The following is a 16,029-nucleotide window of genomic DNA, read 5'->3' as shown; positions in this document are numbered from 1 at the left end:
TGGTGTGCAAAATAAAAATAAATAGATGGATATATCATTTAATGAAGTTTATAATGCACCAAGACAATGGAAACCTTTGTGTGAAGCTGAGAGTGTAAGTTCTTAATATAGTGCAATGTCAGAGCCCAATCTAAGATCAACAAATACGTTCAGACAGTTACATGATTGATACACCTTAACAATCCTTGCACGAGCTGGACAGATTTATAAACACAGAAATTAATTGAAATATCATAAAACATGAAAGAGGCTTTGGCATGCAATAGACTCCAAATTAATCCAGAGCACATATACCTAAAGTCTTTCTAAGAGTGTCAAATCGAAGATTATCCAAGGGTTTTGCAGCAATACATTTAAGATCCAAACTTTCTAAAGCAACGGGTTCATGCACAACATTAGTGGAGGAAGACATACAATTATGATTTTCCTTTTCCTCCAAACTAACTTTGTCTTAGTTGACGGCAAACAATGAAAAGAAGATAGTTTGGATAAGCGGTTTACCTCTTTCATAAGATTTGAAATCTTATGTTGGATACTTACTTTTCCACCCATGCCATGAGAATTTGAACGAACAAATTCGTTTCGAAGCTTATTGCATCTCGGTCTTATATGCCCACGAGTTCCACAAAAGTGACAAATTGGAATAAATTTCTTGACTTCATGAGAGGCAGAAGGTTCAATAGGTGAAGTGGATTTGACAAACTTTGTTTTAGACACAGCGGAAGACTTATTACTTGGTTCAAATCCCAAGCCTCGTTTGTCACCATCTCTTTGTCCATGCTAATCATCTTGTCAATTTTTTCTGCACCAATGGTTAAAGAAACAATCCTTTCTTTTGAATTTTTAAGTTCAAGTTCAAGGGCTTTGTTGTCAGAAGTTAGAGAAGCAATTAATTTATTCTGATCAGTCAATTTTTTCTGCAAAACATCAATTTTTCGTTCATACCTGCACTTACCTTCTCGGAATCTGCATCAGGGGATTGAAACTCGTTTGCAATCCTGCAATTTTCCAGCTTCAGCACAGCAACTTCTTTGACGAGCTCACTATTTTGTTTACTGAGCTTCTGAGATGCAGCCAACAAATCATCATATTTGTTCATGATAAACTCAATATTTATACATTTACAATCATCATCCTCACGTGATTCATCCAAGCTAACTGTGGTTATAAGTGCAACCGTATTTTCATCATTCTCGCATTCCGATTCACTATCACTCCAAGTAGTATGCATTGCCTTATTCTTGCCATCCTTTTGTTTCTTTAAGGTGTTGGCACATTCCGAAGATATGTGTACATAGCCTTCACATTCGAAACATTTGACCTTTTCTCTTGGATTCTTTCGTTCATTTAACCTGCGAAATTTAGATCCACCATAAATATAGTTAACAAACCTATTTTTAGAATTTATACCTTTTGAATCTCGACTCCTTGGATCCTGATTCTTGAGAAAGTTCATGAATCGTCTTGTGAGAATCGTTAATTCCTCATCACTGCAATCTTCATTTGAATGCCCATCATCTTCTTCATTCACAACCTTGAACGCAACATTTTTGCTCTTTTTAGGAGGTAGATGTTTCATCTCATAGGTTTGTATGGACCCTATGAGTTCTTGAACTTTCAAGGTGTTCAAGTCACGGATCTCTTCAATAGCCGTGATCTTTGGTTGAAACCGTTGAGGCAAGGATCTCAAAATCTTTTTCACAACTCTATCTTCTGGAATTTTTTCACCTAAACCTGAACAAGCATTCACAATTACACAAAGTTTAGCATAAAATTCAGAAAAAGTTTCATTCTCATCCATCATAAGTGTCTCAAACTGTAAAGTGTGCATTTGAAGCTTGGCTCCCTTGACAGTATCTGTTCCTTCATGAGTAATATGCAAAATATCCCAAGCTTCCTTAGAAGTATCACAAGCAGATATATATTCAAACTGATCGGAAGAGACAGCAGTAAATAAAGTATTTAACCCCTTTTGATTATTAGTGTTGTGTGTGACTTCTGCAGTGGTCCACTCCTCTCTAGTTTTGAGGACTGTGGTTTCTTCATCTCCTTTTCCGATCGTCTTTGTGGGTTTAGGAAATCCATGAACCACTGTGCTCCATACACGTTCATCTAAGGACCAAAGAAACGACTTCATTTTGGCCTTCCAAGCGCCATAGTTGTTGCCATCGAAATATGGTGGATGTGCAATTGAGCCCGAGGCACGATCCATCCTAAGGTATGTTAGATCTTGCTGAGTATGTCCAGCAACCTGCTCTGATGCCAATTGAAAATACCTGCAGGATGACTCAAAATGCCTAGAGGAGGGTGAATAGGCCAATTTAAGATTCTAATCAAATAAATAAAAATAAACTTCGGTAGCAGGATTGATATGGCTTATCAATCCTGTAACGTGCTGGGCATAAAATAAAAGAACACGCAGAGAATTATTTTACGTGGTAAAACCCCACCTCTGAGGGAAAATCCACGGGACTCCTCAGTCCAACACAAATCCACTATAGAACGATGATTACAAGAAGTACTCACACACTTATCCTAGACACATTCTAGATAATGTTTACCGACTTCTTCGTAACTCAACTTCTGTCACGGGATGATCTTCGACACTCCTTATGTTGAACGCAATACTGGCCACGATTGCTTCAAGCTCACCGGAGGAAAACCGCCACCACGGTCTTGGTGCCCTCAACCATATGAGTCACCGACATGCATATGAATGCAATATGAATGATTAAAGTGTTTGATAAATCACCAAGTAAACATTGAACACTTGATGATTTATCTCAAATATACGCACAACAGCTTTTCTTAGAATTCTATATGCTCAAAACAAATATCTCAAAAGCTGTACAAATAAAAGAATGGCACATGATCTTTTATACAAGACTTGTTCTCTCTCATGGGAGAGAAACCCAATAGGCCACGAATATTAAACTTCCTATTGCACCACAACCTATCATCAATAAGAGATTTGATTCACCTTGGACTCAAAGTAATGACGCCTCTCTTTAAACCAAATTAACTAAGAGGTAAGCAACGTGCAAAGTCACAATAGGAAAAGATAATATTTTAACTTCAATTAAAATAGAGTTGAACTAGGAAAGTAATCTCAAGAGATAAAATCTAATCTTATTAGAAATAAGATTAACATAAAAATACTTGAGTGAAAATAACTCCAACTAGGAATCCTATAATGAATGCGTGATTATGTCATGATTTACCTGAGGTCAAGATTCTCATATGGTCAGGGCATGCCTCGGAAGTGTGGGGTTGAAAGAGTAGTGACAAAGCGTTCAATAACAATTCCTCACAAACTAATTTTCACCGTATACTAAAGTCTAGGAAATGCCAATACGAATTTCGTACTAACAATCTCCCCCTTTGGCATTTCCTAGACAAAACACCTATTATAACTCAAAAGAAATTACATGGGATTTAACAAATGAATTCTTATTCTAAGCTTGAAGCCCTAAATCCCTGCACATTATGAAACAACAAAACCAGTGAAGCATGTGGGAGAAGAAATGTAATTCAAAGCAGAATTACAACACAACTCCCCCTTAATTCCATAACACAATCTCTCCCCCTTTTTGTCAGGAAATCCAAAGGGCAAAGAATGAACATAAGGGAGCATATATAAGAGGGAAAGAAAAAGAAAAAATAAAAAAAATCAAATTGCATTCCCAACATATAAAGACATAGAGAATAACCAATAACGCATGTAAGAGGCTTTATCTTGAAAACAAACAGAAAATCCTTTTTTTTTTTTTTGGGATAAGCGACAGGAAAATAGAGAACTAAAAAGAATAATGAGAAGTTGTTAAGAACCAAAACATACAAAAACAAAAGCAATACACTCAAGACAGAATAATTGAAAGCTACCGTAAGAACTTTACATTTGTAATCCTCCAGTATAAACCTATCAGTTGTAGTTCATGCTATTCAACACACAGTAATTATCACAACCCCAAATAAGTGAATATGTTCTTAAAATCTCGCAAAACACACTTCGAAGAACATGTCATGCCATCATAGTGAATAGTCTCTTCACCATGTTAGGGTCGTCCCTGAGATTTTGAAGGCCCTGTGCGAAACTTAAATTAGAGCCACACATCTAATACGAAAATAAAATAAATAAAAATTTGCCATAACTTAATGTCATAAATAATTTTTTTATAACTAAAAGTCACCATAAATAAATATGTAATGACAATTAGAAATCAAATTCATAAAACTTTAAATGTTTCTATTTGATAAAATTAAATGTTTGCTACAAAAATAAGCTCATTGTGCCCATACAAGGTCCCTTGCTGCCTCCAATAAGTAATCTGTGTTTAATAGGAAAAACAATTGGTAATCACAAATTAAAGAGTAGTTGCACACAAATTCCTGAAATTTGAATATGATTATTTGATTTTGAGTGGTCTTTATGAATTTAGGAATTAGGGTTTTGTCTTTTTGGTGTTGAAATTCCTAAAATTGAAAGAATAACAAAAATTGTCAAAGGATTGAAAAAATAACCAAAGAGAGATTGATGAATGATGATGATTACTTACCAAAAAAATCAGAGTTTAAGAGAAAGAAGAAGCCATGAAGTTTTTTTGTTTTGTTTTGAATGAAGAAAGTACTTTTCTTAGAGGAGAAAACTTTTTTTGTTTTTTGTTTTTTTTTTGTTTTTAAGAACGATTGATACGTAAGGAGTAGAAAGTGTTTGGGGGATATATACACTCATCTTGTAGTTAGCTTTTTTCTATTAATCTTTTTTCAGGCCTCCTGTGGTTAGCTTCGATGTTTCCTTTTAGAGCAACTCCAGTGGTTCCACTGAGCCTCGAGTGGGGGAAAATTTTGCCAAAATTTGTTTCAGGAGCCTAAGCCCGAGCTGGGAGTGGGTCCCAACAACCTAGGTGGCCCGAGGGCAAGGTTGGCCCGAGCTCCACCCTCGTTTGGTGTTGACGCGCGTTACATACCACTATAGTCACTGCTCACGTGCTCTGATGCTACTCGCTAAAGTCCACATGTCGCGCTCTAGGCTCTCGATAAGATTTTTTCTCCAATCCAACGGCAGCCAATTTTTGTGCAATTAAAAAATTTTAAAAATAGATTTTTTTTTTAAAATACCAAAAAATTAATGATTTTTTTTTTCTATAAATACAAAATTTTATCTGATTGAGATATGAATTTTATAATTGCACAAAAATTGGCTTTATATTTTTTTTTCCTTAATTGTTTATTTATTTATTTAATGATTATGTAAAGTTTTTAGTTATAATGCAAAAATAATATAAAAACAGCAAATAGATTGCCTTCAACAAGATTCGAACTTTAGCACTTCATTAAAGGGAGTTTCACTAAAACACCCAAAATGGGGGCTGAAATTATAAAAACCAACACCCAAAACACTCTATAAACACACCCAAAACCCATCATTACACACACTCAAAACCCATTTATAAACACACCCAAAAAATATACAATTGTTGATTTTGGGTGTGTTTCTATGTTTAAATAGTGCTTGAGTTTTTTTATAAATACATGTCTAGGATTGGGTTTATTTATAAATTTGTATTCATTAAATGGAGAAGCGCTGGAGCCAACTCCACCAGAGACGCCTTTTTGCAAATGTCTAGCACACTATAGTATATATACAATTCCTACAATATTAATATATATAATATAAATAAATTTTTTTTTTCGGGGGCCCTTAAGAATCGGGAGCCCTGTGTGGCACCACTTGCACCACCCCAGGGCCGCCCCTGTACCATGTGATTGGCATTTCCTAACTACTAGGCTTTTCTTTATCAGAAAATTAGTTAGAAATCCAAACGTTCTAGGGTTTATTAGGAAAAACCCGCACGTACTCTTTGATTTTTCATGTAAAGCTAATGACTAGCCTTCTACGTCAACAAACATACCATAACGAGATGATGAGTCGGTCAATATTTATCATTCCCATTAGTTAATTTTTGCGTGCTCCTATTTTTACCCCTTGAACGCTTTTGTTTTAACTCATTATTTAATGTTGTTTATGGGAATAAAAGCTAAGGTAAATAATAACAAGAGAAATTTGTATAAATATCACCTAAACTTTTAATTTTTGCTTTTAACCATTTGAACTTTGTCAAGTGTTGTAATTTATCACCTATCTCTAACTCTGTTAAAATTTCCGTTATATCAATATTTTAAAGGCATTTTTGTCAATTCACTATAATATGCAAATTAAAAATTTGTAAACTAACACAATTTTTTATTTTTATAAAACCTAAGTATCCAAAGACTTCTCCCACTCCCCTTGAACACCAATTCTCTGCCACCTCTGCATACATCCAAATCCATCTCCTAGCTCTCCAATTTTCTAAAAAGTTCATCTCCTGGAGTAGCCAAGTTGCAATTGATTTCTATGTAGTAGCACTGCTTATGTTCTTGAAAAAAGTCAGATGATGAACTGTGAAAAAGAAAAAGACGAAAAATTTAGGGAGGGAGAAATGCAAGAAAGTGGAGAGCTTGTGAAGAAAAGGAGAAGTAAATGGGAGAGTGTCTCGTGAAAGGGACTAATCCATCATCGAACTCTATTTGTGATTTTTGATGATGCTTGGTTTGGCTTTGCTTGGTGTGAACTGAGCATGAGAGAGAGAGAGAGAGAGAGAGAGAGAGAGAGAGAGAGAGAGAGAGAGAGAGAGAGAGAGAGAGAGAGAGAGAGTAGGGTATTTGCAGAGGGTGGATGGGAGATGGGATACTGGGCAGTGGGGTGTGTTGGAAGGTGGGGGTAGGGGAAGCCGTGGATAATTAGGTTTTGTTTTGTTTGTTTGTTTTATAAATATGTTAGTTTTAAAATTTAATTTTTTAAAATTATACTAAATTGATGGAAAATAATATTTAAAAACTTGATCTAACGTAAATTTTTAACAGAGTTAGACTTAGGTGGTAAATTACAACACTTTACTTGTTTTCAGGTGGCAGTTATACAAATTTCCCTAATAACAATTAGATTGGGAATTGATGTAGCCCATTGACAATTGTTCCACTAAGCAAACGTACTTATGGATTAGTCAACTATTATTTTAACCGAATTTCTAAATTTTTTTTCTTCCAATTCCCGTTTTGTATAAACCTGATTATTTGCTTATTTTGGAGAATTTTAATGCTAGAATTTAGGGATTATTGGTTGCAGGATTATTTATTGCATATCAATTTGCCTCTTTTTTTTGGGGATGAAAAGACGGCCAAGCCCAAACGAAAACACTAAATTCGCGTGACTTGATTGCCAAGCAAGAACCCCAAAATCCTTGTATATATATCCTAGGCATTTCTCATTACGCCTATCATTTTAACTCTCAGCGTCTCCTTTCAACCCGCCATTTCACTCTCGTCTTCATTTTTCCATTTTCAACCCTCTAAACCCTAGTTTGCTGCTCTTCTTGTTGTTATGGCCGATGAGTATTGGGAGGTTTTGGGTGATCCTTATTACGCCACACGGATTCTCGAAGTCTCCGAATTACCTGAAACCGACGTGAAATCTCAATTGTGGCTAGACATCTACGCCACTGTCACACAAATTGTGTTGCCTTCGAATTTAGAGGACGATGAGGATTTGGAAGACCACTACAAAGTAATGATGTTAGAAGATGATCACGTGGGCCAACCCGCCGAGAGCTTCGATTACCACGACAAACTTGAGATTGACCTACTAATGGAGGACAGGTCCAAGTCATCCATTTTGGCTACCATATCCAACGAGCTATCCAAGTCTATCCACGTCTCGTCCCAGGACCTTCGGTGCGTCGCTGCTACTATAGTCCATGACGCCTCACGGAGTCTTCTTGGGAGAGTGTGTAGCAGCGGCAGCCGGGGGTTACGTGTGCATATGGAGGCGTGCATAAAGATTGATGCGATCGTTGAGGACGTGGCGGCGGATAATGAAGTGCAGCCCGCGTTTGTACCGGCGAGTAAATCTGCAATTGAGAAGCTGGAGAGGGTGAGAGTGGAAACGGCTGGGGTTTGTTGTTCGGTTTGTATAGCTGAGATTGCCGTGGGTTCGGAAGGTCGTGGTCTGCCATGTTCGCATATTTACCACGAGGCTTGCATCGTGGAGTGGTTGGAGAAAAGCCACTTCTGCCCTCTGTGTCGCTTCTCCTTGCCTGCCTAGTCCTAGTCGATGATGATGATGACGATGACGTGGAGTTTAGGTTTCCACATTGAAATTTTAATGTATTTTATGTGATTCATTTCGTTGTTCTTTCAATTAAATTCTTAATTTCATTACATGTAATCGGATTTATTGTTCCAATTCAGTTCTTTAATTCTACGTTTTGTTGTTGTGAGAATTGTCCAAGTGACTGTATACAGTGCTGCAATTAGAATTTAGAGGCATGGATAAAGTTGAAATGACAAACAATTACACTTTACTGCCTTAAGGCATAAACCAAGCAACCATATTAATGTACAAATAAGGTGCGAAACTTGAATTATACAACAGCTGCAAGTAATGGTAAACTTGTTAGATCGAAACTACCCGGTTAATACAAAGCACTCGTGAGACGGAAGCTTGTAGGGCAAGAAACTAGAGTTCAAAGCAAGAAAAGATCAGATGCACAATAAGAAAACAATTAGAAGGTTTTGATTGACCAGTCTGATGAGCTACTAGCTTCCTCAAGTGGTCAGTCAGGTTTGTTTCTTCCAGCATTTGGAATGAATCACAACCACCATGGCTTCTCAGATAGTTCCTTTGAGAATACATACCGGAACCTTGAATTGTATGGCAACCACTCTATGATCTGAGATGCCTTCTTGCCGGATTTACGGTCAATGCATTTATGTATTGAATCATTAAGCTTCTTATCAGCATTCTCAGTGACACATTTGAGAAGATCATCGGAGCCAAAAGATGCTTCTCTTGCAAACCTTTCAAGTATCTTTGGCAGAAAAACTTTCCTTGACTTCTTTACCACTACATTTGCTTTAATAAACTCCTTCTTTGCCTCTTCAAGTTCATCTCTAACATTTGAGGCTGTGTATACTTTTAGCTACAAATAATTGACAAGCAAACGTTAATGCCGTTAGCAATATAGTGGAAGCAGTATATCACTGATCAGAGTGTGTTTTTAGAAGAATGATTTACAATAAAAACAATTCAGTAGTAAAAGTTGCTACAATATGTTTTTTATCATAAAAAAAAATAAAATTATTTGTTTTTAAAGTAGTTTTCTGCAGCAGTACCAGATTTTAGGTGAAAAAGATAAGTTATGAACAGAACATGTGCCAAAGCACTGTAATTGACCAATAAACGTGTGTAAAATTAGGGGAAAATACTGAAAATAAGAACCTAACATTCATTAGACAATTATATATTAAATTTTCAATATAAGTGAAAACAGGACCAATAAAAGCAAAATGGTTACCGCAGGATCAGAAAAGGCTCCAGTACAAAGAGCAAAGCAAACAAGGGGTTCAGAAACTGGAAGACCCAATTTGGAATTGCGAAGTTGTCTGTCTTCACCAAATTTTTTCCTCCAGGCAGTTGAAAGGAGGGTTTCAAGCCACTGGAAACACAAAAGTAGACCAAATGAGTATTCTCAAACATGGTATTTCTTATTCATATTAAAGAAAGAAAGAAGGAAAATGCACTGCTCAAGTTGTCATTCATAAGAAGAGCTCAAATGATTTGCCAAACCATTTAAATTATGAAATAAACGAAATAAGTCAATGAATGTTAGCATTCCTCTTGCATTATCAGAGAAAGAGTGGTGAGTAGTGAGTACCCGTCCAATTCGGGGTGTTTGGAAGCCAAATATGGATTGCTCTATGGCATTTGCACTGATAACTTGGCCCCCAATATTGTAAGCAGCCTGCACTATACCAAAAGGCTCATCATCCTTTTTCTTTTCTTTCCAAATTTAGAATACACAGATAGACCAATGCATTGGTTCTTTTTTCTTGCTTCAGTTATTTTAGACTCAACCATTTTTTTTTGGGCATGAAAACCAAATATTTTGATAACTTCTCAAACATTGACAATAGAAAATGAAAAGGTACTTAAGCATTTTATGTAATGGCCAAAAAGGGAAAGATGATATTCTGATTGTCTTTAATGGGGATCTTCTAGTCCATGTCTTGAAAGGCAAGAGCAATAGACTTGAATATAAAAGAAAGAAAAAACCAACTAAAATTTAATTTTAAAATGGGATGAACCAATGAATGTATAATGTATTAATCCATCTTTCAGAAAGGAAAAAAAAACGAAATGATGCTTGGTGGACAGGACTTCAAGAGAAAGCATTCATTTGTAATGAGATGCACAAGTCTTCTTAAGCTGCCAGCAAAACCCATTGTACTAGCAAATAAGTGAATTACCTTGTGGAACAGAGCCAGCTTTCTTAGGGAGCTGTGGGGAATTCCATATGCTAAATGTGCCTGCACAAGGGTAAGGAGAAAATTAGACAGACTTACAGATCAATAAGAGAAAACCAATGGTTGGTTAAGAGACTTTTACATGCATAACAAGAGCATTGTACGTGTTGATCCAAAATGCAACTTGGGCATTCAATTCCATCAGAGTGACATTCACCCTCTCCAGTTGTTCAACCAAGATTCTGAAATTGAAACATGAAGTATATCTCGAGTCAGCACTCCTGATGAGGTAAAACATAAGAGGAGATCCGATGCAAATGTGTTAGCTGCATTTGTGTATCTTAAACTATGTGCCCCACATACAGAAAATTAGTAAGTGTACAAGTCATCACCCCGTCAACCATATTAGGATCCAAAAATTATGGATTTGTTGTTTAATCATATAGCTCTAAGATTTATGGGTTGCGAATTATTGTGCTCCAATATTAGAATGTTATTAAGCAGATTAAATAGAAACAAAAAGGTTAAATTTAGATAAGCATCTGCGGGGGAGATTTCTAAAGACAAAAATTAGAGGTTTGTAGTGGGCATGCTAGTCAGTGGTGTGCCCTTAACCTTTTCTTACCAACAACCTGAATTTAGTGCAGTTGACACACACAGGGTCTAAATAATTGAAATCAAACTTGTTCCAGTTAAATTCACAGTGACTCAAGCAAAGGACATACCCTTGTTTTACTTCTACTATTGTAGAGTTATTTTTTGGATGATTAGATTAAATGTAAAAAGCCAACCTGTAGTTATTGATGGCAAAAGAAGCATGAGGAAGCTTGCTCTTATCAGTAGATATCCAAGTTATTTCTACCATTGATTTTCCAGACCAATCTGGGGCATCTCCAGCACCATGTCGAGGTTGTATAACATTCGTTGATGACCTCGACAACAAAGGTGATTTATTTTTTTCGATGTTCACAGACGCTGCATTGCACAGCCAACAATAAACAACAGCCATGCACCTGACCATTTCCTCAGATAACTTACTAGGGCACTGGTGGAGATGATCTTTCAGAGTTCGCAGCATAGAATTTTTCTCCAGGGCTGGAACCCTTTCACGAACCTGGAAAATAAATGACTTGAAATCACTTCGACAAAATAGATCATTATATGATTGGCCAGTAACATGGAGGACATACTAACTTCAAAATCTTCTGCAATAGTAAGTAAGGGTATCAGAATATCCCCTCTTTTCATTTTGATTTCTCTGAGTGGCCTGAATGAGAAAATCACTCTACACTGCCTACTAAAATTCTTTTTCACTAGTTTGATATATATTAACTAAATAAAATTGTTCAAAAAGGATCTAGAACTAAATTAATAATGAATGTGTATATCTCAGCCAAACTCAACACTTTGAACACAAATCCTATACGTATATATATATATATATATATTATGTGTTACACAAGCAATGATCTTCAATAAAATGACACAAATACATTTAACAAATGTCCATCAGTGAAAGAACAAGAATAAACTTATGTTCTACCTTTGCTAGGTTTGAACAAGTCTTCGCAAAATCGATGTCACTTTTGTCACTGGATTGTGTAGTATGCCTAGTCTTTAAAGTTCTTTTTCCTGAGTCATCAATAGCAACTAGGGCTCGCAAATGTCTGAAAGGAAACTTTTTTGAGGAACAAAATGCACTTGAAATGATACTCGGATGTTTCCTGGATCCATTCTTCATATGGGCAGGGGAAGCCACAACTGAGTTCTGCTCTGAAGGTGGCCTGCTAATGCATTGCTCAAAAATACTCCTATAGAGAGAGAGAACATGCTGCTCGCGGTTTGCAACTTCTTCTTCAAGTAATTCAATTTCAGAAATCAATTCCTTTGTCTAAACAAAAAAGAAGTAAAACAATTTGCAGTCCTTAATTCCATATTCAAAGAATCGCAGCTAATAAGTGGAATGAGATATCAATAAGTAGATATAGCAAATTTGAAAAAAGAAAAAAAGAATCATATGCATATATACAGACACACACACACACACACATATTTGTATGTTTCATAGTACAGTTGACAATTCATATTCTACACAATGAAATTGGAATTTGCTATAATACAGTTTTAGGCATGCAGAAAACAGAAGGCAATTAAATAATTGATGAAAAAGGTTCAGGTGCAACCACAGGAAAAGGTTCATTTGCATTGGTAGAAGACTGCTCTGTTTAGCTCAACAGTCCAAACTTTAAGAGTAATTTGATTGGGCCATGGAGATATGTATTTAAGTTGAAGTATGAAAAAAACAAAACAAAAAGAATTAAGGATTTACGGCACTGCACCAAAGGCTTATGTGCTAACTAATAATTAAGAGTGTATTCAAAGCAGTTCTTTATATATAGTTGACGAAGTGTTAGTTAAATGATGCATGTTATCATCATTTCCACACTAGATCAGCTGAAACATGAAGGTACGACATTGAGGCCTAAGTTAATACATAAACTACTGGATTATTCCGCAACAGCTCTTTAAAGTAAAATAAGAAAAGTTTAGTAACTACCTGGACAGAGAAATGCCTATGTCCAGGTGATAGAGTACTTGATGCTCGTCCCATTGCCCTCTCGAGCATATTGCGCATCGATTTCTCTTGCTGCAAACGCAACTGCAGCTGTTCGATCTGCAAAATTGTATACAGTTTTGGGTAAACCATATTATGCTCGCATCATAAATGACATGGAAAACCAACAGTTGTAATGGTTAGAGATTTGTCCAGTCACCCCTGACCAAGGCATGCATTCCATCCACTTTTGTAGACATGGCGTGCCTATAGTTTGGAAACCCAAATTTCCTATGTCAAAAGTAAAATAATTGTGGATTCAGATTCATACACATGTTCTATAGATAGGAACTTTGGAGGAACCTTGCACATTTTTCAGTAAGTCGAAATCTTCCCCAGACTCTCCTACCACCAGAAAAAGAAGAAGATGGAAGCTGTATAACTTGAAATGTTTGGAATATCTAGTCTATAACTACCCAATGCTTGCAACCAATTAAAGATAAGTTAACTGTGAAGCATACTACAATCATATTAATCTCAGCCACACCTCACGCTATTGAAAGATATATTGAAACACAATTTTGAAAGACAGAGAAATTGAATTCCATTTCTTACGTCTTTTTCCAAAGAGGCTCTGTGGTTTGATGGCATATTCTTGTTAATATAAACAGGATTGTCATGCCAAGGACTTTGTCCCCTAGACGCACTTGTTGAAGGTGATGACATCTGTTAAATTCATGAAGAAAACAGTAAGCATCTTTGTTTAAATCCAATTAAAAATAAGATTCAATCTGCAGTCAGTTATGAATTTATACATTGTCAAGTTTGAACATACCAAGATGGGAGAAGACCTATCAATATAGCAGGAGACAATTATTATTTTAACTTCAACTGGTTAAGTGATCTCACCTGCGTTTCATTTTGGTCCTTCTTCGCAGAAACTCGACTTCTTGGAACATTTAAGTTCCTGTCAGAAGCACTGAAAGGAAAAGGGAGAACCACATAAATTTCAAAAGTGAAACCGAAACATGACGATTCCAACATGTATGAGAAGAGAAAATGATCAATCTCTTTGATTCAATCACTGCAAAACAGCCTTACCCAAGTCTTTTGATTGTCACTACTCACTAAATCTTTTTCTTCCTATTACACACATCTATGATCACATTGTTCTATGATATGCCAACAATCTTAATTAAAAATCACAAAACACAAATAAAAACTTGTAAGAAAACAAATAAAGGATGCCTAAAGAACTCAAACAGTCAAACCCCTTGGAGTGGAATTTTCTTTCCCTGATGCTGCACACATAAAGAAAATATATTTCCTTGTAATAAAATTACAGAAATCATGGGATTTAGAAAAGAAAAAAAATTCAACTAAAAACTTAAAAGCCATAACAAATAGATACTAACCTAACAGATTATGTCATCATATATCATAATAAAACACACAAAAATCCATAACCATGAAATGAAGGAGATAGAAATGCAAATATCCACCTCATAGAAAAACAAAAGATGCAGTTAACAATAATAATAACAACATTGATTTGACTATTAAAACTGCACCTCTTAGAACGCCTGTGCTGGGCATGAACAGCTGAGCGTGCCCAAGAATCTCCATTCTCTCGCTTCCCACCTGCTTGTTCTTCAGATTCTTCTTTTTCTTCAGCTATTTTACACATAAAACCAACCATTCTCCTATTATATATACTTTTTCTAAGAAAACCCACAAAGCATTCACGTGAATCCTTCCTTCTTCAACTATCAAATACTATATATATACACACACACTTTTCCTGTGCACAAACTATGAATAACAAGTCCGAGAGACAAAAAGGAAACTTGGCAGACAGAGATTATGTGAAAAATATGTGAAATGGGTTAAGAAGGAAAGTGAGAGAGTAATTATAATAGAGTATTTCTGAATGGGTATTGCTTGAATTTATGAGCTTGAACTTTGAATGATTCTGAAGAATTGAAGAGGTTTTCATAATTTGAAAAGCAAATAATGTACAAGTACAACAAAGGTAGCTTGCAGGGCCACTGCTGGGACATTAATAAATTTTTTTACTTTTGGGTCGTTGAGAGCATTCATTTTGAGTAGTTAATTTCAGCTGATGTGTCAAGTCTCTCTCTTGATTTTGAATCTGCGTGGTGGGCCCGGAGGTGACGGTGGTCGTGCCTACTTCCCGCCAATTCAAGCCCAAGAACCAAAAACCAAAAACACTTGATTCGGCCTGCCACAGGACCCTGATGAATTCAAGGATCGGCTAAAGAGTTTTCTTTTCTTCTTGTTTTGGGCTTGAGTTGGATAATGCACCATGCAAAACCAATCCAATTTAGTTGAGCTTGGGTTCAAAGTCCATGGCTTTGCTTGGTTGCTTAGACGTTAGGCGGACCTCAAGCTCATACAGGAATTTGAAAGACCTAGGTAAACAACTTCAAAGTCTATCGCATTGCTAGGTTGAAGTCAATGGTGTACATGTTAGTATGAAAATTATATTGACATTTCTTTCCTAGACTCTAGCATAGGTTGAGAATTAGTGTGTGAATATCTTTTACTAGAAGTTTTGCCGCAACACATTCAATCCCGGATTTTCGAAGTACGAATTGATCGATATGAGGAACTTGATTTCAGGTAAATCATAACATAATCATGCATTAATTATAAGATTCATAGTTTGAGTTATTTTCACTCAAACACTTTTATGTTAGTCCTATTTTTAATAGGATTAGATTTTATCTCTTGATATTACTCTCATAGTTGGACTCTATTTTAATTTAAGTTAAAATATTATCGTTTCCTATTATGACTTGCATGTTGAAATCAGCTCATACTTGATTGGTCTAATTAATTTATTTAGGTAGATATTGTTTTAAAAGATTGGATATAGTGGAAGTCATTAGATTTCCTCACATCTTGCATTAGTTGGCGTCATCACATAGCATCTAAAGTGAATCAAAGACCATGTGCCTCTCTTTTATTAACACAACTTTCGAAATATTTGGTTTTGAGCATATAGAATTTTGAAGAGAAAGTTGCTGTGCATATTTTTTTAGATAAGTCATCAACTGTTCCATATTTACTTGGTGATGGATCAAATCCTTTCATCATTCATATTGCAT

The 16,029-nt window shown here is 35.9% G+C and overlaps 1 protein-coding gene across 3 annotated transcripts; it reads right to left on the bottom strand.

The window, feature by feature from the left end:
* Nucleotides 1-8,371: 8,371 nt before the first annotated feature.
* LOC103337162 (electron transporter, putative (Protein of unknown function, DUF547)) lies at nt 8,372-14,927 on the bottom strand. 3 transcript variants are annotated; one of them, XM_008240315.2, is made up of 11 exons: nt 14,470-14,927; nt 13,808-13,877; nt 13,514-13,624; nt 12,902-13,018; nt 11,888-12,235; nt 11,136-11,458; nt 10,487-10,586; nt 10,348-10,407; nt 9,756-9,842; nt 9,396-9,536; nt 8,372-9,020 (listed from the first exon to the last, which is right to left on the bottom strand). In XM_008240315.2, the coding sequence occupies exons 1-11, from the start codon at nt 14,595-14,597 to the stop codon at nt 8,691-8,693; spliced, it is 1,815 nt and encodes a 604-aa protein (XP_008238537.2). In that variant the 5' UTR covers nt 14,598-14,927; the 3' UTR covers nt 8,372-8,690. The 3 variants fall into 3 exon arrangements, with proteins under 3 accessions (XP_008238537.2, XP_088897967.1, XP_088897968.1); XM_089041841.1 differs by having other exon boundaries at nt 10,487-10,625; nt 14,470-14,920; XM_089041842.1 differs by lacking the exons at nt 13,808-13,877; nt 14,470-14,927 and adding an exon at nt 13,119-13,189 and having other exon boundaries at nt 10,487-10,625; nt 13,514-13,614.
* Nucleotides 14,928-16,029: the final 1,102 nt, after the last annotated feature.

This window comes from Prunus mume, linkage group LG7 (genome assembly GCF_029339155.1).
Source record: "Prunus mume cultivar Tortuosa linkage group LG7, ASM2933915v1, whole genome shotgun sequence".
NCBI classification, from domain to species: Eukaryota; Viridiplantae; Streptophyta; class Magnoliopsida; order Rosales; family Rosaceae; genus Prunus; species Prunus mume.
Note: the sequence above shows the minus strand (reverse complement) of the source record. Positions and strands in the feature narration are given on the sequence as shown.